This window comes from Ctenopharyngodon idella, chromosome 9 (genome assembly GCF_019924925.1).
Source record: "Ctenopharyngodon idella isolate HZGC_01 chromosome 9, HZGC01, whole genome shotgun sequence".
In the NCBI taxonomy this organism is placed as follows: domain Eukaryota; kingdom Metazoa; phylum Chordata; class Actinopteri; order Cypriniformes; family Xenocyprididae; genus Ctenopharyngodon; species Ctenopharyngodon idella.
Window position 1 is genome coordinate 18,374,314 of NC_067228.1, and position 21,354 is coordinate 18,395,667.

The 21,354-nt window shown below is 39.2% G+C and overlaps 1 protein-coding gene across 2 annotated transcripts; it reads right to left on the reverse strand.

Annotated features, from left to right (window-relative positions):
* Positions 1-361: 361 nt before the first annotated feature.
* Positions 362-17,375, reverse strand: ankrd50l (ankyrin repeat domain 50-like). 2 transcript variants are annotated; one of them, XM_051906909.1, is made up of 6 exons: positions 16,975-17,375; positions 13,715-13,962; positions 12,268-12,979; positions 7,710-7,957; positions 1,671-5,282; positions 362-1,464 (listed from the first exon to the last, which is right to left on the reverse strand). In XM_051906909.1, the coding sequence occupies exons 3-5, from the start codon at positions 12,735-12,737 to the stop codon at positions 1,672-1,674; spliced, it is 4,329 nt and encodes a 1,442-aa protein (XP_051762869.1). In that variant the 5' UTR covers positions 12,738-12,979; positions 13,715-13,962; positions 16,975-17,375; the 3' UTR covers positions 362-1,464; position 1,671. The 2 variants fall into 2 exon arrangements, with proteins under 2 accessions (XP_051762869.1, XP_051762868.1); XM_051906908.1 differs by having other exon boundaries at positions 13,715-13,966.
* Positions 17,376-21,354: the final 3,979 nt, after the last annotated feature.

A 21,354-nucleotide genomic window follows, 5' to 3' on the forward strand; every position in this document is an offset into this window, starting at 1 on the left:
CTACAGAGCAATACAAAAAAACAAAAAAAACAAACTGTAAATATTTCCTTGCGTGTTTCATGTTAAGAAGAAAACCATACCGCTTTCCAAAGACATGAGGGTGAATTAATATTTTGGGGTAAACTATACTATTAAGCTCTTATGATTTCTGTAATAATGCAATAGAACCAATGAAATCATAACAATGAAAAAATGGTAATTCCATATGGTCAAGTAAACTACAAACTAGCCCTTTTTGACTGTCTATATGAGTACTGTATAAATGTGAGGGACAGAAATGCTAACTGATCTGCTGCATGCAAACCAAAAGGGTGTTAGGTTTGCTTGTTTCTTTCCCATACAAATTTGCACAGACACAAAATCATATACATTGTTTTAATTAGTGCATCTTAATAAATTTTAACATACAAAACAGTATAAACATTATAAATTACCTATGGCAAAGTGTAAAATTCACATCACTCTCTCTCCCTGTCGCACCTCCTATAAGGTTTTTATGACCTTCCATTCAAATCTAGTCATCCTCTTATGAGCATGTATATTAGATCACTTATATCTTCTTCCCCAACTACCTCTGTCTGCTTTTAGAACAATAACTTCTCACTTTCTTTTTCCCATCTCTCTATACAATTCAACTGGAATGAAGCTTTAAAATATTAATTTGCCTTGCTGATAGGTCAACTGGTTTACTGTTGACAATAATGACAGTTCTTGTAAATTAAAAACTCAAGTTAAACATGTAGTAACACATCTATGTCCTGAAACATCTTTAAAGGACAAACTTTGCAAATGACTTGGTCTAGCATACAAAGCCACTAAGCGACAGTGGTGCTTTGAAAAGCCCTTTTTGTCCCAGAAAGTCCAAGCCTGGGTGTTAACCAGAGAGTCCAAGCAATGTACAGAAAATCACCCACAATTAATATTTTGAATGTAGATGCCTTCAAATTTGGACCAACATAAAATGAAGGTGGCACTTCTGAGCACATTGAGTGTGTATGAAGATGAAAAATGAATAGCTGTTCGGTCTATGAAAAGTTGTCATTCATGCCGAGTTATAATGTGCACAAAAATCCCTGGGGCACATATGTCAACTTTTTGTAAATGCACAACACCAGCAGAGGAAATATCCATAAGTGTCCCTCTGAATGTAAATATATTTTCCTGTAATTGTGTGACAGAGTATGAGGGAGTGCCAGCTGCTCTCCATTGTGACGGCATAAGGAGGAAAATCTCTGGAATGTACACAGCTTGAGCCTTTGAACTCAGGTTCCTCTAGGCTCCCTACTGTATATCTTTCCCTCTTCTTTTGTGCTTTGGGGTCAATAGGTTAAAGAGAGGTGGAGGTCAGTTGTGTTATAACTCTCTCATCTGCCATCCTCCTCTACTCTTAACATCTCCCACACACAGTGCAGTGATTACCCACACAACCCTCACTTCCTTGAACTCCTAAATGTCCAGGTTTGCCTACAACAGACAAAGTTGTCATTAGAATTCCAGACATTCCAAGTCACAATCATAAAGACTGTAGCTCAAAGACAGTGTGGTTCACTTCATCTGAAAACTGCCTGATAAAACATAGTTTGGACTTACTATATACAAATATATAGACCTGTCTTAAATCAATTAATAAATTACATTTATTCTTGTCAGCGAGAAACTTAATGCCTCACCTCAGAGAGGGGTTTCCCGCTTGTAAAGTGCACTGGTTGGCCCTTCAAACTGCAGCTTAATTGCCTGTTTGAGATTCAGTTGGGGGTCAGTAGTTGTCATGTTAAACACAGATTCATTAGGTAAGGCACTATGTGGGGAAATAGCTGAAAGGTCAATGATTGGGGACATGGATGTCTTCTGAATTCCCCCCCAGTCATTTTTTTCTGCATGGGATTGGAGGAGAAAAGGTGGATACCCCAAAGGGGGGCTTTCCCTATTTTTTGTCTGTTTAATTGGGCCCTCTTGGTTTGGCATCACCCCTAAGGAAGCCATAATGGAGTTCCACTTTAGATCAACTCCAGCTTGTTTGTGGCTCTTCTCCATCACATCCTCTATGATGTAAGGTGTTTTAGGTTTTAAGAGGTAGTTACCATCCCCCAATAATCCAAGCCCTTTTAAGGGTTTGTCTGAGTCAGGCAGTTCAGTGAAGGTGCACTGTTCATGTGTGGGACTGCTCTTGGGTACAGCCTTTTGATTATGCCTAGATGCTCTGCCCTGAAGACTGGCAGGATTGGAGCCAGGAAGAGGCAAGGTGGATGGCCGACTGCGGCAACGAGGAAGTGAATGTTGTTGTATCTGCTGGATGAAATTTAGACTGTCAGCAGGCACGGTCTGTACGGTGGTCTGGGAGTGGCAGGTGGAGGAGGAAGTCTGTGAGGCAGGCATGGAGTGGAAACGCTCTGCAGTCGAAGCTGGGGAACAGGAGGCAGAAACTGAGGTTGAGGATGGAGAAGATGTGGCTGGCACTCCATCAACACCCACCTCTCCTGAACAAAGGGACGCACGGGTCTTGACTATGGCTGAAAGGTAAGAGGTGTTGGGAGCACCACTGGGTGAAAACGGTATGAGACCTGAAAAGGGCTTTGCACCATAGCTCTCCAGAAGTCGTACAATTGTGAAATGACCTTGTTTTCCTGCTACCTTTACTGGGCTGCGACCATAACGGTCCACATTGTCTGGTTCTGCACCTTTTTCTAAGAGCATGGCCACAATTTCAGCATGCCCCTCCTGAGCAGCAATGCTAAGCGCTGTGGCACCCTGCTGTTTGCAAGCCAGGTTTACATTGATACCTTTAGCCTTAAGGAGCAGCCTGCCAGCAGCTGCATGACCTCTCCATGCCACAGAGTGCAAAGGAGGCCGACCATCAAGATCTCTTGCATTTGGGTCAGCTCCATATTTCAGCAACAGTTCAATACCTTCCAGGTCTCCTCGCCAAGCTGCTACATGGAGTGCAGTTCGCCCTTCTGCATCTTTTGACTCCAGAGGGACACCACCTTTTTCTATAAGTAGGGTGGCCATGTCTAAACGGCCCTCCAGGACCAGCAAATAAAGAAGAGGTCTTCCTTCAGCATCACGGACATCAGTATCAGCCCCTCTCCGCATCAATAGCTCCACAATCTCCCGATGTCCCTGCAGAGCAGCCGCACTGAGTGCAGAGTGTCCATCATATGCACGATGATCAATGGGTGACTTTCGGTCTAGAAGCAGTCTGACTGTACTACAGTGCCCTTCTTGTGCTGCCAGAATTAGAGGGCTCCGACCCTCTACATCAAGCTCACCCACACGTGCCATGCTACCTCGCTCTGTCAATATTGCACACACACTTTTGTGACCTTCACAAGCTGCAGCATGCAGTGGAGTCCAGCCCAGGTCATCTTTATGATTCTCATCCAAACCCCTGTCCAGCAGTGCTCTTACAACTTCGACGCTACCCTTTGCTGCAGCCAAGCAGAGAGCGGTGCGGCCTTCTCCATCAATGCCATCCACTGCTGCCCCCCAAAACAGCATACGATTAACTGTGCCAGCATGTCCCATAGCTGCAGCCGCAAGAAGAGGAGTGACAGCAGAGGGATGTGCTCCAGAACTTTCATCTACATCAGCTCCAGCTTCCAGGAGGAGTTCAACCACTTCCTCGTGCCCTTCGTAAGAGGCTAGTAGTAAAGGGGTCATTCCATCTCTGTCCTTATGTTCCGGATCAGCACCTCGCTCTAACAGAAGATTTACAACCTCTCCATGCCCTCGTCCTCCAGCTGCTGACGGCACACACAATGCAGCAACAGAGAGAGCAGTACGTCCATCCCCATCTTCAAGATTCAAATCAGCCCCAGCATCCAAAAGGATCTCCACTGCCTCTTTGTGACCCATGTAGGCTGCAGCTATTAGCGGAGTACGTCCCTCACCGTCAGAACGGTCTACTTCAGCACCATGTTTAAGGAGGGTCAACAGAATTTCCTCATGTCCACCCCATGCTGCTGCTCGCAAGGCTGTCCGGCCATCTGAATCGCACCCATCAATCTCTGCCCCAGCTTCCAGAAGTAGACGCACAGCTTCCTTGTGGCCACCCCATGCAGCAGAGCGAAGAGCAGTCCATCCCTCACTGTCCACATGTTCCAGCAGGGTCTGTGCTGCAGGATTCTTGCTCCCTTGCTTCTGCACCCACTCCAGCAACAACTTCAGTACACCAACATGACCTTGTCTGGCAGCAAGCGTCAGTGCAGTCTGCCCCTGGTTGTCATTCAGTGAAGGGTCTGCTCCTCGGCATAACAGCAACGCAGCTACATCTACAAGTCCAGCATGGGCTGCAGCTGCTAGTAAAGTCCGTCCATCTGATGGGTCTGTGCGGTTCACGCTGATGCCACTGTCAAGAAGAGCTCTCACAGAGTCTTCCCTCTGTAATGCTCGTCGAACTATTCTGCCTCCTCCCCCAACACAGTGAACCCCCACACTGGAGCTATTGTCGGGGGAACAGCTTGCAGGGTAAATTCCGCTTTTCATTAAGAGCTGTAGTACATCTTGCTGAACTAGTACAGGTGTATGAGGAGGTGATGGCATATTAGAAGAACAGTCTTTTCTGGCACCATTAAGAGATGGAACTCCAGTCCATAGCAACCACAGTGCCAAGAGGGCTGGCTCCCCTTGATGGACTCCACTGTTGAGGAGGTGGTGGGCCAGCTGGCAAGTCTCCTCTGTACCCAAACTACTGGCTAGAAAAGAGAGGGACATGGCCAGAGAAAGGTGACCATCCTTCACACAACACAAAAACTTCTGTGTGCAGTATTTGACATCAGTTAACCATTCTGCAAAGCTGCTGTGAAAGAGGAGTTTACTGCCCTCAGGGCCATCTACAAGCAGAGATGCCAGAGGACCCATCTGTGCTTGGAAGTCTCCAATCCCAAGGTAGGAGTCACGGCTTCTAGCAATAATGTAGAGTTGCTCAGCTGTTAGTGGATGTGGGGATGCCAAAAGGATATTCAGCAAAGGCCTAATATGGACAAACAGCCTTCGAGGAAAGAGTCGCTGACAGAGCCATAGGTAAAGGCCATTCAGTGTGCCAGGAATGTCCCTAATTTCTCGAAGTCCTACTAGACCATGTGCAACACCATCTAGCACTCGTTCAAGAAACAAGAAACAGCCACCACTTTTGATGTGCAAAAGATTAAGCATTTCAGCCGTCTCTGGTGTAAGTTGTCTTCTCAAAGCCCCATCCTGGTCAAGCCTCCGCAGGATATATTGCTGTACATCTCGTACAGTTGCAGGCTTTCTTAAGTCATCCAGACACAACCTCCTAAAACCTGCAGGGTAGAGAGGCAAGAGATAAAAAAAATCAGAGCAGTGTACACAACAAAATCAGAGACAAAATAAGATACAACAATGATTAAAGAATCATGATGAGTTTTTAGGGCTGCACAATTAAAATTGAAATTGTCTTGTGTAACAAAAAGGTGTGCTTCAATTAAATATAGAGTCAGCAGCATGTTCTGTTTGTTTTCTACACAAACACAACTACATTTGAGTCTCATTATTCATAGTTTTCAGTCACATAACTGGTGTGGAGACCTGGAGGGCAAAACATCCATAGAACTGCATTATAGGCCTGTCCATTTTCCATCTCAAAAGAAGAAAAACAAAAATGTGTGAATCCAAATCAGATCCAAATACAGCACCTGCTGTAGTATTTATCACCAAAAACAGCGGGACATTCCAAAATGCTTAACGTGAAAAAAAGAAAGAAAAAAAAAAAATGAAAAAAAGTGCCTTAAAGGATTAGTTCACTTTCCAATTAAAATTTCATGATAATTTACTCACCCCTATGTCATCCAAGATATTTATGTATTTCTTTCTTCAGTCGAAAAGAAATTAAGGTTTTTGAGGAAACCATTCCAGGATTTTTCTCCTTATAGTAGGCTTCAATGGTCTCCAAACGGTTGCAAAGGTAAAAATTACAGTTTCAGTGCAGCTTCAAAGGGCTTTAAACGATACCAGACGAGGAATAAGGGTCTTATCTAGCGAAACGATCAGTCATTTTCTAAAAAATGTTTAAATGTATGCGCTTTATATAAACAAATGAACGCCTTCAAGTGGTTCCGCCAAAACCGCACTTCTGTACTCTTCAAAAAGCTTGCGCTGAATGTCCTACCCTTCCCTATTCAACTTACGGAACGAACGTGGCGCCAGTTCCGATTTTTCCGTAAGTCGAATAGGAAAGGCGTAGGACATACAGCGTAAGCTTTTTGAAGAATACAGAATCGTTTCTCTAGATAAGATCCTTATTCTTCGTCTGGTATCGTTTAAAGCCCTTTGAAGCTGCACTGAAACTAATTTTTACTTTCAACCGTTTGGAGACCATTGAAGTCCACTATAAGGAGAAAAATCCTGGAATGTTTTCATCAAAAAACCTTAATTTCTTTTCGACTGAAGAAAGAAGGACATGGACATCTTAGATGACATGGGGGTGAGTAAATTATCAGGAAATTTTAATTTAAAAGTGGACTAATCCTTTAATGTACTAAAACAGTGATATTAAAAGATCAAATTCAGTATACAACTTATTGATGATGCATACTATTTACAGGCAAGTAGATGAACCCAGAATATTAGCGCAACACGCTAAGCGTTTTCTTTATAAGTTTTTTTTAATGGAAATCTGCTTATTGAGAAACCGCACATTGCATTTATATTCTGGATTCATCTGCTTGCCTGTACATAGTATGCATCATCAATAAGGTATATACTTAATTTGATCTTTTTTTAATCACTGTCTAAATACATTAGTACCTAGTACAATCCTGTTAAAAATAACTAGCGGGCAAAGGAGGAAAGCCTTGTTTTGCCCTCCAGATGGGCAATCCTATAAGGGTGTGATGTAACGTGAAAACTATGAATAGTGTAGTTTCAGTAGTTTTACTGTATTTGTGTAATTCCATTTTTTTTTTTTTTTTGCTGCTCTAAGTTACTATACAAATGAACAACAACACTGGGCCACATAAAAGTTCTTTTAAAGAGAACTCAAGTGTGAACAGCCTTAAAGAGCACTTCTTACTATTGGCAGCAGAGCCAAAGTCTTTTTTTCTTGGTATCTAAGCAGCAGTATAAGATGTTTATCATATTGCAGTTCTAACAACAACTGCAAAATTTGTCAGAATAATTGCAATATGTTTTTAGCAATTTGTGTAGACCAGCAACAGTAGTTTCTTTCCAGTCTTTTCATCTCGTAGGCAGAGGTAAAACATGATGGTCCTTGAGGCTTTTCAAGCCAAGGTTAAGGACCTTGCATTCAAATTTGTTTATAAAGGCTGAAATATGCACACAACTACTGTACAATAGATTGTAGTCTCTTAACACTACACTTCAGATATCGTCCACTAAGAGCTAATGAGTGCGTGGGACCCTCGTTTCACAAGACCCGGTCATTTCATCTAGTAAAACAAAGCACTACAAAACCATAATACACTGATATAAGAACAAAAAAGCAAAGAGTCATAGGTTGTATGTTTGGGAATTCTGAATTTTTGGATGGTCATACAAGTGTGGAGAACATTACTCATTTGTCACTAAACATGTTTCTAAAGACAGAACATAATTCTTGCACAATTTCTAAAGACAGAAGTCCCTGTGCACAATTTTAACTAAGATGAACAATTCACAACAGAAAACAGTAAAGCTAATCATCTCACATTTCAGTGCTCATGAAGTGGTTTATGACTCATCCAAGTGTGTACCTGAGAACATCTTGCAAATGGCTTTGTTCTGTCGGCGAGCAGAGCAGACCAGCAAGATCCAGGGGGGCAGGAGCTGAATGTATCTGAGCAGGAGCTCTGTAATAGAGGAACTCTGAGTGTCCGCAGATCCTGACATTGACTGTTCTCCAACTCCATTACCTCCACAACACCCTGAGTCCACTGAATCCACCACAATAAACACACTTTGAGCTGGTGGTGTCAAGGACATGAGGGGCTCTAACACTGCCCTAAAGAAAAACGAAAAGGAGTTTAAAATATATTATACACAACTAAAGGCATAACCCAGCAGCACAAACAATTGATAGTACGCAGCCAGAACACTGACAGCAAGTGACCACTGCTAGTATCATATCGTCTTTAACCACACAGACATATGACTTTTAAACTGAATCAAGACACTGTTATAAAGTCTTAATTTAAACAGAAATGTGACCAGGAATAGGGCAGGGAGGAAATAGTTTGATAGAAGAAACAGAAGAATGGAGAAAGGAGAAGCAAGGACGGACATATTTCTCTAAACAACAGTGAGCAAATGAGGACTTCAATCATTTTAAGAACTGGACATAGGAAAGAGATGTCATCACATATGAATGAAAGTCAATTCAGAACTAAAACAGAGCTTATCTGAGAAGGAAACAAGAGTGCTGAAATGTGGCATTGTTATGTATAGAATGGACTTATGTGACAAATCTGGAATAAAATGCAACATTCTTTATAATGCTGAGAGTTCTTTGGATGTTTTAAAGCTTTCTTATTCCTTGTCTTTCTTTTTGGCCACTTCTTCTGACTTAAGGTGTGGTTGCAGAGGCATTGTGACTCAGTGTTATGGAAGCTCGGTGATTTCCTGTTTCTTCAAGGACATACCAGTAGACAGTGAGAAGGTGCTTCCTTATCAGACTCATAATTACCCATCTGTGTTACTCTTATCACTGACCCACTTCACTCATTGTGTGATTGCCCTTTAATCAAACACTTAAATGTGATGTGGTATATGATAAAATACTTTCATCTATCCCAGCCTAATATGCAGAGACAACTACAAACCACCCGTATGTTGATTTCCCAAAACATTGAGGTGCTCTGTTAGTTTGAGCATCCTCATACAGCCTAAAGCATCCTGACACCTAAACCAAGCTGATTGCACTAAGAACCCTGCAGTCATCATGCTTTCAGTCCATTTCAAGTTTGATTTTGACGTGACAAAGCGGTGATATCTAACTGGGTGATCTGTTTACTTACTTTTCAATTAGTCTTCCCATTGACGCCATCCTTTGTTCATTCAAACTGACGCACGAAACGTGCACATCAACAAGAGGCGGGATTTATCGCACAAACCAATCATATCCAATCATAACCAATTACATCCAATCATAGCGCGATGGAGACATTGCCTCCTCTCACGTGACTGTCCCCCATTCATTCTCAATTACCCCCCACAAAACCCACCACACGCTATAGGGGGTCTAATGGTTTTCTATGAGTGGAAAGGGAGGCATGACTCCTGCTGTAATGTTACCTGCGAGGTGTCGCTGTTCCTTTAGAAATACGAGTGACTTGCGCTCTTTTTAATGTCATAATTTGTAATATTTGTGTTGTTTTATATGTAATATGGATTATTTTCTCATCCTATTTTTTTTGAGGAGGCACTGCCTCCCTTGCCTCCTAGGAGGAAACGCCCCTGATATCTATCTATCTATAATATATATATATATATATATATATATATATATATATATATATATATATATATATATATATATATATTCTTTAGCTGCTTAGTTTGGCACGTGGACTGTTTTTTTTTAGTGTTTCTTTGTTTTGTTTTTTTGTTTTTAATCTCGCTATCTGATAATAATGAATATCCACACTTGCTTTCTTTAATAGCAAAGCATTTTAAACAACACACCTTATTCTGTCTATTATGGTTAAACAGATCAGTATTGAAGTTCCGCTCTCATACTCCCGCCATAAAATATATAATCACATTTAAGCATGCTGTGTTTATCGGTTCCTTATCTCCAACACGTGGGTTCACATAATTTGTTCAACTAATGCCCTTTTAACATGCTCACAGATCACAGCTTGAGCTGAACAACCTAATAAATGTACTTCCTGACTCATTCTGTCCAAAAAGACAGACTGTGGGCTGGTCTTGACCCCAGGAATGGTCATGCTAGTTAAAGTTGCCAAACAGAGAAGGGTTAAGAGATCAAGCCTAAAAGAACAGTTACGTGACACATTTTTTTTTACTCCAGTAGAGGACAAACTGGAAGGGTTGTGGTCATGGTCAGGCAAGAAGATTACAGGATTTACAGTGAACCTACCACTGATTCAGATGGAATCATTTCACAAGTCTAAATCTTCACAAGAAATCTGAACTTAATCTAAGAACAGGTTACAATTGCTACAAGAACAATTCCATTTTAACATTTAACGATTTACTTTTCAATACAATACTCTTAAATACATTTTCTCTGTTTAATTACAACTATATCTCTATCTATAGAACTTCAAATGGACAAAAGACAAAATTATTTCCATATGACAAAAGTTCATGTCCAGATACAAAAAATGTGATCTCCACTTTGAGGACAGTGTTAATAATAGCTTATGTACATCAGAGAGCATGCTGAACACAGCAGGGACCGATGCTCGCATTTCACCTCTAAATTAACTCTTCTTCTTACAATCTCTCGCCAGGACCAGAGGAAAAACCTCACAGCAGTTTGTCAGCATGTGTAAGGCAAATGTGGAATGTGGGCCTGTATGTCAGATCTGTGAGTGAAAGCTGAAAGAACTAGCGTAAGAGCAAACGCTGAAAGGAGGGGAAAAAAAAAAAGAGAGAATAGAGAAAGTTGTCAGCTTGGCGACCTCACTAACTCCACAAACAAGTGGCACAATTCTCAGTCTTTACCCCTTTTTTTCCCCTGAAGGTTGTAAATAGCGTCATCCATCTGCACTGAACGCTGGGCTATTGTGATAACTGTGAATAGGCATCATTATTGCGATGAGAGGAATAAATAAATAAATATATGTGGCAGAAAAGCAGAACAATAGCCCCCTTTCCTGCCTTTGACTTAGAGTCTTTCTGAGGGGTACCAGACGAAAAATACGAGGGAAGAGGAGAATACAGGGGGTGGGAGGGTATAGTAGGAAACAATAAAAGAAACCTTGTTCAAGCAAGATGCCACTGAGTGCATTTAAATTCACAACAAACACTAAAAACACATCAGCTTATTAAAATAACCACAAAATGTAAGAAAAACGCATGATTTTGAAATTGTCGTTTATGTACGCACTGAATAAGCTGTCAGCATGGCTCCGAATTACGGTTTACATGCAAAGCACAATAGGGGTAATAGATAAAAATCTACATGTCAGTTGGGTTGTGCTAAAAACAGTTTATGACCTTTACTCAATAACAGAACAAAGTTTGAGGCATTTACATTATCTAAGCATAACTGGTTAGGATCGTACACTAAAACACACACATTTTTTTAAAAAGACCAAAATAAAGTGGCACACATTACATTCAAAGTGTTTTCTGCAATGACAATTTACCTTCTCAATTTATTATTTTTTGACCTTATAACTCCTTGTTGAAATACAAAATGTTCTGAAGCCTGACACTCTGCTAGACTAGAAACAAAACAAAATGTCTAAGTCATTTAAAGGCCCACTGAAGTGTCATTTTCCTTGCACAAACAATGTGAAATACAGAGGGAGTGTGTAAGGTACACCAAAGGCTTAGCTGTGAAACATCTGGGATTTCTCACAGGAGTAATGCTTGGAGAGCAAACATGAAATGCTTGGAGAACTAAAGGCAGACAGAAATGACTTCAAAGAGATCTTGAACAGTGAGTGATTTGTTGCGGAGCAAAAGCAACAGAAAAATGTGCGAAATTCTGAGTAAAGAAAAAGTGGTTATTAGAACTGCTGAAATAGTGAACGTTTAAGATAAAAATCTCTATTAAATCATTTTGTACATTATATAAAACATGATTCAACATTCATGAAGAAATGTAGTAGTTACTGAGAATCAAGAAGTAATATTCTCACAGTTATATAAATATCATAACATTCTGATATAAATTGTGATTATTTTTCTCATGATATTGCAGGTTCTTGTAACAAAGCAATATATTTGTTATTGTATTTATTAATCTTTGTTAATGCTAGTTAATAAAAATACAGGTGTTCATGTTAGTTCAGTGCATTAACAAACTTTTGATCTTAATTATGTATTAGTAAATGCTGAAATTAACATTAATTTAGATTAATAAATGCTGTAAAAGTATTGTTCATTCTTAATTCATGTTAACTAAAGTAGTTAACTAATGTTAACTAATAAACCTTATTGTAAAGTGTTTCCATTATTTAAATAATTTATTTGTGTTCATTCATACACATTTTTATACAATACAGTTCAGAAGAAACATACTATTTAAAACAAACAAACAAACAAAAAAAAAAACATGCAATCCACTTATAATATTGTGACAATGCAATGTATAAATTATGATATATATACACCAACCTTTTAAAAGTGTCATCAGGTGCTCTTTGGCAGTGGAGGGGCTCCAGGACAGCGGCAATAGCAGCACTGCTAATGACTTTCATATAGTTTGGTCCCAGAAGTGGACTTTCCTTCAGCTGTTCAACCAGCCCCAGTACAAATCTCCACACTTCAATACTGCCCGCATCCTCTCGCTGGCAATAGTGCCAGGCCAAACACCGTGATGCCAACCCTGCCGCCCTACATGCTTCCGACTGAGGCCAAACCAGTTCTGTGCAGAGGGCCGTCTTACCCGTGCCTGGGCCCCCAGTCACTAGGACCCCTGGAGAGACACGGATTGCTCCCTCTACGGCCTTGGCGGCATCTCTCGCCTCCAGGCATCTTTGTAGCTTCTCGAGGGCCCATTCACGGCAGTAGAATCGCCGGCCCCGTAACAAGCTGGGTAACATGCTCCTCATCTGGCTCTCTGGAGACGAACAGGGATGGACCATGAGGATGTACCTTCTTCCATAGTCCCTTACAGAACAAGTGAAGCAGGTGCTCTTAGAATCTCTTTAAACCTTTAATGCTTGCAGTTAACACAGAAAGAGCAGAGGGCTGCGTTGGGCTATATGCAAATTGAAAGGTTTCCGGATTGGCGAGTCAGAGAGAGTGTCCTCAGATAACTGTTGGCTGCAGGTGTGTTTGTATTTTGCAATCCCGTAGGTTCGAGTCATGCTGCTAGTCAGAAGCCCTGTAAGACAAAACAAACAGAAAGCTGAAGGAGAAGGGTGTAATTCTGTCACTGTTTAAATACTTTCTCCTAACCCAGTTTAATATGCAGAAACAAGTCATAATAATAATAATAATAATATTATTATTATATGTTTTATTTGTATAGCACCTTTTATATATATAAAATCATCAAAGTGCTTGACAGGTCAACATATAAAAAAAACAGAAAAATGAAAAAAATAAATAAAAGGTAAAACATTTGAGCCAATGTTGCTGTGAATGTTTTGATAATACCACAGTGTTTAAAATGAATTTTTGAGTGGGTTATACTTTATGAATGACTTCTGGCATACATGTAATGTAAATCATCTGCGATCCTGGTGGTGCTATTTTTAGCCATTCAAAAGCTTCAAAAATGTGGAACCTTTTCCTGATTGAAAACAGTCATTATTTCTGCAATTCCGTTTGGTGATGCCAGCGGCACAGAAATTACATACTTCACCTTTAAATGAAAGCTTGGCATTTAACTCGCCCATGACATGTGAGAAGGAAAGGTTGAGAGAGAAACAGAAATAGAAAGAGCGGTAGAACATATCTGTCAAACTCCCATGAAAGTGATAGCTTGGACATGCAAGCGAGGTAAGGTGCTGACCCAACCCTCAAGTTAAATTGTCCTAAGCAATAAAGAAATAAAATTAAAGATAGATAGAAAGAAAGACAGTGAGTGAAAGAGAAACACAAGACAAAATCTCACCTTTGATAAACACCATTCATGTTTTTCCCTTATGTTTTCTCCAGTCTCGTCTCAAATGTATTCTCTCTCTTCACGTCTTTCTGTTGCTCCTTTCTTCCTCCTCACAGGTCTTATGGTTTTGCTGGCCAGACTGAAATCTGCTCCTCCTTTCGCATATTCTCCCCGGTTCCCAGCTGCTTACCGGTTTTTCTGGTCCTTTATCTCCTCCCCTCTTGCTCCTCAACATGTCAGGGCATGAAGTGAAATAGCTGACTGCAAGAAAGAGAAAGAGAGAGAGAGAGAGAGAGAGAGAGAGAGAGAGAGAGAGAGAGAGAGAGAGAGAGAGAGAGAGAGAGAGAGCATGAGTAAGGGAGGAGTTAGGGTTTGGGGTCAAAGTTTAAACACAGATGCATGATTGTCATAGTGTTTCTCTTCCTTTGTCCGTACACATTCTCTTAAGACAGTGAGAACTCATGGACAGGATCCAGAATGTTGCCCTAAATACACCTCACATGTCTGCAATTTATTAGAAACCATAAAACAAAATAGAAGTGCATTCACTGAACAGCCAGCAACCTCATTACAACAATTTCAGTGCTGACAGTGTCTTTTTTACACAATGTCTAAATCAACAAGTAACTGAACAACAACATGTGGCGGGGGTGGGGAAATGGAGTGGTTAAAGATACAGGCTGTCTGCCCAGAGGTCACAGGATCAAATTGTTACAGATGATCCATGAATCCTCTAACCATTGCGCCCTCGAGGGAAGCGCCCAACCCAAGACTGCTCCAGGGGAGGCTTTCCCTGTAATTACTGTACTTTGGATAAAGGAGTTATATGAATAACAAGTAACATATATGCATTTTTTTTCCAACTATGTCAGCATGTACAAAATATTAAAGCAGTTGTCAAAATATTAAAAATGACAAAAATGTTTCTTGCCTTGAACTTATCTGCTGACTAAATATACTGTATATAGTAATGTTTACTTCCATCATTTCCAAATATGACTGTGATTTTACTGCTGATGAATGATTAACTAGGGTCATTTTCACATAAAATATATTTTACTCAAAGATCACATTTACCACCTTATACAAAGTATTAAAAGTAGGTATGAAACCAAAGTTACGATAGTCTTTTCTTCCCTATTGTGACTTGCGAGTGAAATGGCTTCTCGTACAAAAAAAATGTAGGGCGGGACTTAATTTGGTCCATCGGGAATTGATTGGATGGTTTTGGTTTGCTATTGCTGTGATGTCATGTCAACAGGTTGTCCCGCCCTAACACCAGTAAACACGTCATCAGAGAAGACAAGAGATGTCGTTGCAAGATGGAGATGGGAAGTTATTTTGAATTTACAGAGGCATATGAATTATAAAAAAAAAACTGTGTGCATGGGTAAATTATATATAATAAATACTTAAATATTTCATAAAAAAAACAATACTTGTTCATTTTTATTTCATGGGGACTTTAAATGTGCACTGCCAAGAAAACCAAACTGGACACTACTCATGATAGCTATTACTTATCCCTCACCTGTCTATAATTACAGTTGTGACAAATCACCCTTTGCTTCATATAGTTTCCTGTCTGTGTTAGAATAAATGGGTAGTTGACATGAAAAACCTAGGGGTGACTACACTGTCCTGCAGTGACATAGCACATGCAAAACAGTATAAACAGCATTTAATAAATCTTATTAAATACTATAATGCTGTTTTCTATAAATAAATTATAGACTACATGGAATATTTGTGCTTTTTAAGAAAAGTGAAAAAGGGTTACTAAAAATGTGAAAACTGAATGGTTGAACTGTGTTCAAGGATAATTTTTCAGGTCGAGGACAGTTCAATAATAACGTTTTGTTAAAAGACGTTCACGTCCAAGTTATTTTATGTCAACTACCCAAAAAGTTACATTTTGTATCTATTCTAAAAAAGAAGTTAGAGTGTGAATTAAAAAAAAAAAAAAAAAAAAAAAAAGGATATGAATAATCAAACTTTCCCCATCTAATATGGAATAACCAGTGCTGGGTAGTAACTGATTACATGTAATCTGGATTACTTAATCAGGTTCCAAAAATTAAGTACTTGTAATTGTTTTCTCAACATTGCATATCTAATCAGCTCATGACGAACACATTATTTATTTTTTGAATTATCACTCAGAGTCATTTAACCATGTATTACTGTCTTTGGAAGGCTTTTGTCTTTTAAACACATTAAAATGTACAAACTCACGTAATTTCATATTTATATGCAATGTAGGCATTCCCCAATTTTTTTTTTTTTTTGTCAGCTAAACCTCTTTGACCTAACATATTTACTTGAAATACCCCCTGGGATTTTAAGTTAATAAGTTAGGTCAATTTAAAAAAAAAAAAAAAAAAAAAAAAAAAAAAAAGTCAATAATAAATAAATTAAAAAATATATATGTTTTCTGATGCTGGTTAATAGTCAAATGACATGAAGGTAAACAAATAAATTTAAAAAAAAAAAAAAATCATCTTTTGTAGTAAGTGCTTTTCATTAAACTCACAAACCCCCTGCAGTTCCATCACAAACCTGTCTGGAAAACCCTGACTTAATGTAAATTTTAATGCACTTCACATTGTTGATAAAGAATGGAATATATTTTCTTTCTCTTTGTATTTGTATATCAATATGACACAAGATTATCCTATTCAAATCATTGTAATTAAACGAGTTAGGTAAAAAAAGTAATCTAAAAGTAATCAAAAAGTAGTCAGATTATATAAAGTGTATTTACTTCATAGTTCTATACAGTAGACCTACTTATACTATAGTTGGTGTTTGGATGAATGAGGCTTGTAGTTCTCATTATATTACCTTAAATGTGTAATGTAATGGATTGAGTAACTACAATTTTTTTGTCATTCGGAATCAGTAACCGACTACAATTTGTAAGTAATCTACCCAGCACTGGGGAATAACATTTAGACTTACATCACATTATATACTACAATAATTATATGCTACCATTAGCTTTTATCAAAGCGTCAGGTTGAGCCCTGCTAGAGTAACCAGAAGAAGATATACATCTTGATTTAAAACACACCCAGTTGATTGCTCTCTACAGTTGAAACTATCACCTTTCAGTTACCAACTATATTTAACAATTACGCCACACCATGTCCAACTAAGTTCAGTAAAATAAATGATCCAGGAAGCCAACATAAAGCACAGTAGATCGAAATAAAAAGATTCAGATCCCTTGCCTCTACACTCGGCGTCCAGCGTTCTGAATCGCCTACCGTTTAATTGACTGCAACTGGAGACAAGGCAGGTTACAGGTGCCGCATCTTCATCATTCTGACGCCCACCTGACGCTCAGCACACCACACTTGGACAGCAGAAATCCGAAGCCCTTGAATCCTCCACGATACAACGGTACAATCTCGTTTTTCGTCAGCATGGCAACAGATCCACGCTTGTTCACAGTGTCGGTCCACGCACTCCGACGCGTTGGTTTTTGTACAGTGTAATGTAGATGTTTGGTTACATGAAGCGTGATGTTATTGTGCGTCGTGTCCGTCGATAATTCTAGTAGGTTTGCACAAACGCAAATCACTTAATGTGTCTGCAAAAATAGAGCACACCGCTCGCTACCCCCACCATGGAAGTCCGTAGCAGCTCTAAGTTTTTCATGCATCTTGATTGGTTTATTCCGACGCGATAGTAGTTGTCCACGAGGGGGCGCGTATGTCAAGTAGTGTGAGATGGCAAATTAATGCAGCTGTAATTCAAAATGGAAAACCTTCAGGAAATATTTCTGATATAAATAAGCAAATGTAAACAAATATAGAAATATATAAAAGATATGTGACTGTGTGTGTGTCACTTTCACAGTAGTTTCTGACATCCATTGACGTGCCATGAAAATGTCATAATGCAAAAAAAGATCCTAATAATCCCATAATAGGCTTAATTTTTTGTTTTGCAAAATATAATGTTTTTACCTTTCTGGTACAAGAGTATTTGTTACATTTAAGATCCAACAATAGCACCTTTTCCTGTTTCTGGGATGACCTGGAAATCCTCTGGTGTGATTTTTGTATTTGCAAAGCAGGACCAGGAATTCAGAGAATAATGCTTTGAGTCAAATTCACAGCCAGCTTCCTGACTACAGTAACACACCTGCACAAATGCTTAAAGTTTTCTTCCTCTTTCATTTCACAGTTGGCAAATTGTCAAAAATGTCTGTACAGTTTTCAGTCATTATAATGATCCTTCACTTTGATTATAATTATATTTTCTAGATAGACTTCAGCGGATTCCACTTTAATTGATTGACAAGAGTAAGGGGGAATCATAGATTGAAATTGATCTGAGATGTTGAAATGATTGCATCTGGGTCTGAGCAATGCATTCAGCTTTTTTTTTTCTTTTCCTCTCACATGAATCAATTTTCCCTCCCACACGAGCCTATAACTTTGCATTTGCATTTGTTGCCTGGAGCTCTGCTCAATATTGCAAATAGAACAGATATATTTTCTTAAGAGAACAGAGCAGAGATGGTTCAGCTCACAAAGGATCAAATCTGCGACCGTTCTGTGTAACAAAAGGCTATGTAAACATTGAGCAGACAAAGTCCAGACATGCCAGATATCAGATTGTGTATTAACAGTTTCTGGATGCTGTGATTGAACGCTGAGGCAAGTACAAGGCTGCAGGGGATGATATTGTTACGTAATTTAACCAACAGGGTTTTTGTTGTTATGTTGAGAGAGACACCAATTGGAATACACTCTAGACAAGTCAAGAAAACACAGTTATTTGTGTTTCTACTAGGCTTCCTGTGATCTGCTTTAGTATCTGTGCACCAAGTGCTTTCAGATTTTTAGAGAAGAGTCAGCCGTGAATGATAAGGCAGATAGCACAGTGTCTGCATGTATGTGTTGTATTCTGCTAGATGATGCATTAGCTTCATTTTGTTCACCTACATATGTAATATGTATGATGTGCAATGGACAAGACATGACAAAGCAGCAAGTTGGTTAGGAAGCGGCACCTGTCTTTGTCCAGCAGGGGGAGACAACAGTCTTTTAACCATTTTTTTTCAAGTATAGGTCTATGCAGGACATTAATGATTGATGGGCGAGGCAATAAACAGAGGGGCGTTTTTGAGAGCAACTGCACTTCGATGTTCGCTGGTTAAAACATTGCTTCCTTGGTCACAACTTTACTCATTTACACCCAGTTACACCTGTAGTGGGCAACTACCCAAAAGATTCCCAAAACTGCTTCATGCGCTACTTCATGCAATGTACAGTTGCAAGAAAAAGTATGTGAACCACTTGCAGAATCTGTGAAAATGTAAATAATTTTAACAAAATAAGAGAGATCATACAAAATGCATGTTATTTTTTAATTAGTACTGTCCTGGGTAAGATATTTTACATAAAAGATGTTTACATATAATCCACAAGACAAAAAAATAGCTGAATTTGAGTGAGGAAGAGAGGAAAATACAGCTACAGCGATGAGGAGTGGTGTAATGACTGGCCGGAAGGGCTGACCACTAGTGTTTAAGCAGTTCTGTCTAATGGTAACATTTAAAAACAATGTAGATGGAAATCTTTGACCCACTTTCATGTTTTTGTTGATCTCGCAATATCAGTACTAGTAGCCTAAATGTAAAAAAACATTACACACTTGTCCCATCCATTACAAACAGATTTTGGCCATTGCAGAACTTTTAGTTTATCACATGATAATCCTTTATATAACATTTCAGTGCAAGATAAATATGTTATATTTGATTCCATTGCCTATTTTGATTTCTCTATACGGGAAATCTTACAAGACTACAAGGGGATTCTTTAAAACCTTAAAGGGGACATATCATGAAAATCTGACTTTTTCCACATTTAAAGGGATTTATATAGTTCACCCAAAAATTTACTCACCCTCAAGCCATCCTAGGTGCATATGACTATCTTGTTTCAGACGAACACAATCGGAGATATATTTAAAAATATCCTTAGTCCTCCAAGGTTTATAATGGTTGTGAATGATAACCCAAATTCTGAAGACAAAAAAAAAGAAAAAGAAAAAGAATCCATACTCCAGGGGGTTAATAATGGCCTTCTGAAGCTAATCGATGCATTTGTGTAGGACAATTATCCTTATTTAAAACTTTATAAAGTAAAATAGCGAACTTCCGGCGTGACGGCCATACGCATTCAACGTGTGTCCAAAAAGTGTTAACTTCCGCGACGTTGTACACAATGCCATGATGTTCTACACAATGACATAATTTTCATTTTTGGGTGAGCTAAGTGCTATAATTGGGTCCCCGGTGCATCTACCAACCCAGAAAATGTGAAAAAGGACAACCCAGTAACTTTGTTTTTTTGGTAAGCCTTTCTCTGAAAGCATGTGAAAAAACGAGCCATTCTGATTTCTTATTATAATATTACTGCCCCTTAATCTGTATGTTTCCACTCACGGCGCCGCCATTTTGTTTTCGCAAGCAACAACGATGTACCAGTAACACTGGTCCTGGAGTGCAGCTGTCTTGCACAGTTTAGCTACAACCCTGATCAAACACACTTGAATGTTTTCAGGATTATTAAAGCTACGTGAAGGAAGGTGAGTTTTTGTCGGAGCTAAACTCTGCAGGACAGCAGCACTCAACTGTCCCTGAGCTTGTGATATGTCTCAGCTATGTAAACATTATCACTGATCTGTTAACAGCTATAACAGTAAACATCAGTCTCCATAAACCCCTAGCATCTGAACCACTAAGGACGCTGTGGTGTAATTTTATTTATAAAGGGAATGTGTCCAGATAAATTCATATACCAGTATTTTAGGGTGACCATATGTGCCATTTTCCCAGGACGCGTCCTGTCCAGGATTTCTAACAGTATGTGCAAGTCATTTTACACCAGACTGCTTTGCACACGAGGGTCAGTAAAACACAGGATTTACACAAAAGTTGATTCTCAAAGATAGATCGATACAAACTGTTCATCCAATTTCATATACAGGTGCTTGTCATATAATTAGAATATCATCAAAAAGTTGATTTATTTCACTAATTCCATTCAAAAAGTGAAACTTGTTTATTATATTCATTCATTACACACAGATAGATATTTTTCAAATGTTTATTTCTTTTAATTTTGATGATTATAACTGACAACTAAGGAAAATCCCAAATTCAGTATCTCAGAAAATTAGAATATTATTTAAGACCAATACAAAGAAAGGATTTTTAGAAATCTTGGCCAACTGAAAAGTATGAACATGAAAAGTATGAGCATGTACAGCACTCAATACTTAGTTGGGGCTCCTTTTGCCTGAATTACTGCAGCAATGCGGCGTGGCATGGAGTCGATCAGTCTGTGGCACTGCTCAGGTGTTATAAGAGCCCAGGTTGCTCTGATAGTGGCTTTCAGCTCTTCTGCATTGTTGGGTCTGGCATATCGCATCTTCCTCTTCACAATACCCCATAGATTTTCTATGGGGTTAAGGTCAGGTGAGTTTGCTGGCCAATTAAGAACAGGGATACCATGGTCCTTAAACCAGGTACTGGTAGCTTTGGCACTGTGTGCAGGAGCCAAGTCCTGTTGGAAAATGAAATCTGCATCTCCATAAAGTTGGTCAGCAGCAGGAAGCATGAAGTG

Bases quoted from the DNA above. Each gene is read 5' to 3' on its own strand.
- ankrd50l (XM_051906909.1), bottom strand. From the start codon at position 12,737: ATGGTCCATCCCTGTTCGTCTCCAGAGAGCCAGATGAGGAGCATGTTA. The intron at 7,958-12,267 runs GTTGGTGTATAT...GTTTTTCTTTAG, and splicing joins CCTGATGACACTTTTAAAAG to GGCAGTGTTAGAGCCCCTCA. The intron at 5,283-7,709 runs GTACACACTTGG...TCTACCCTGCAG, and splicing joins CATTTGCAAGATGTTCTCAG to GTTTTAGGAGGTTGTGTCTG.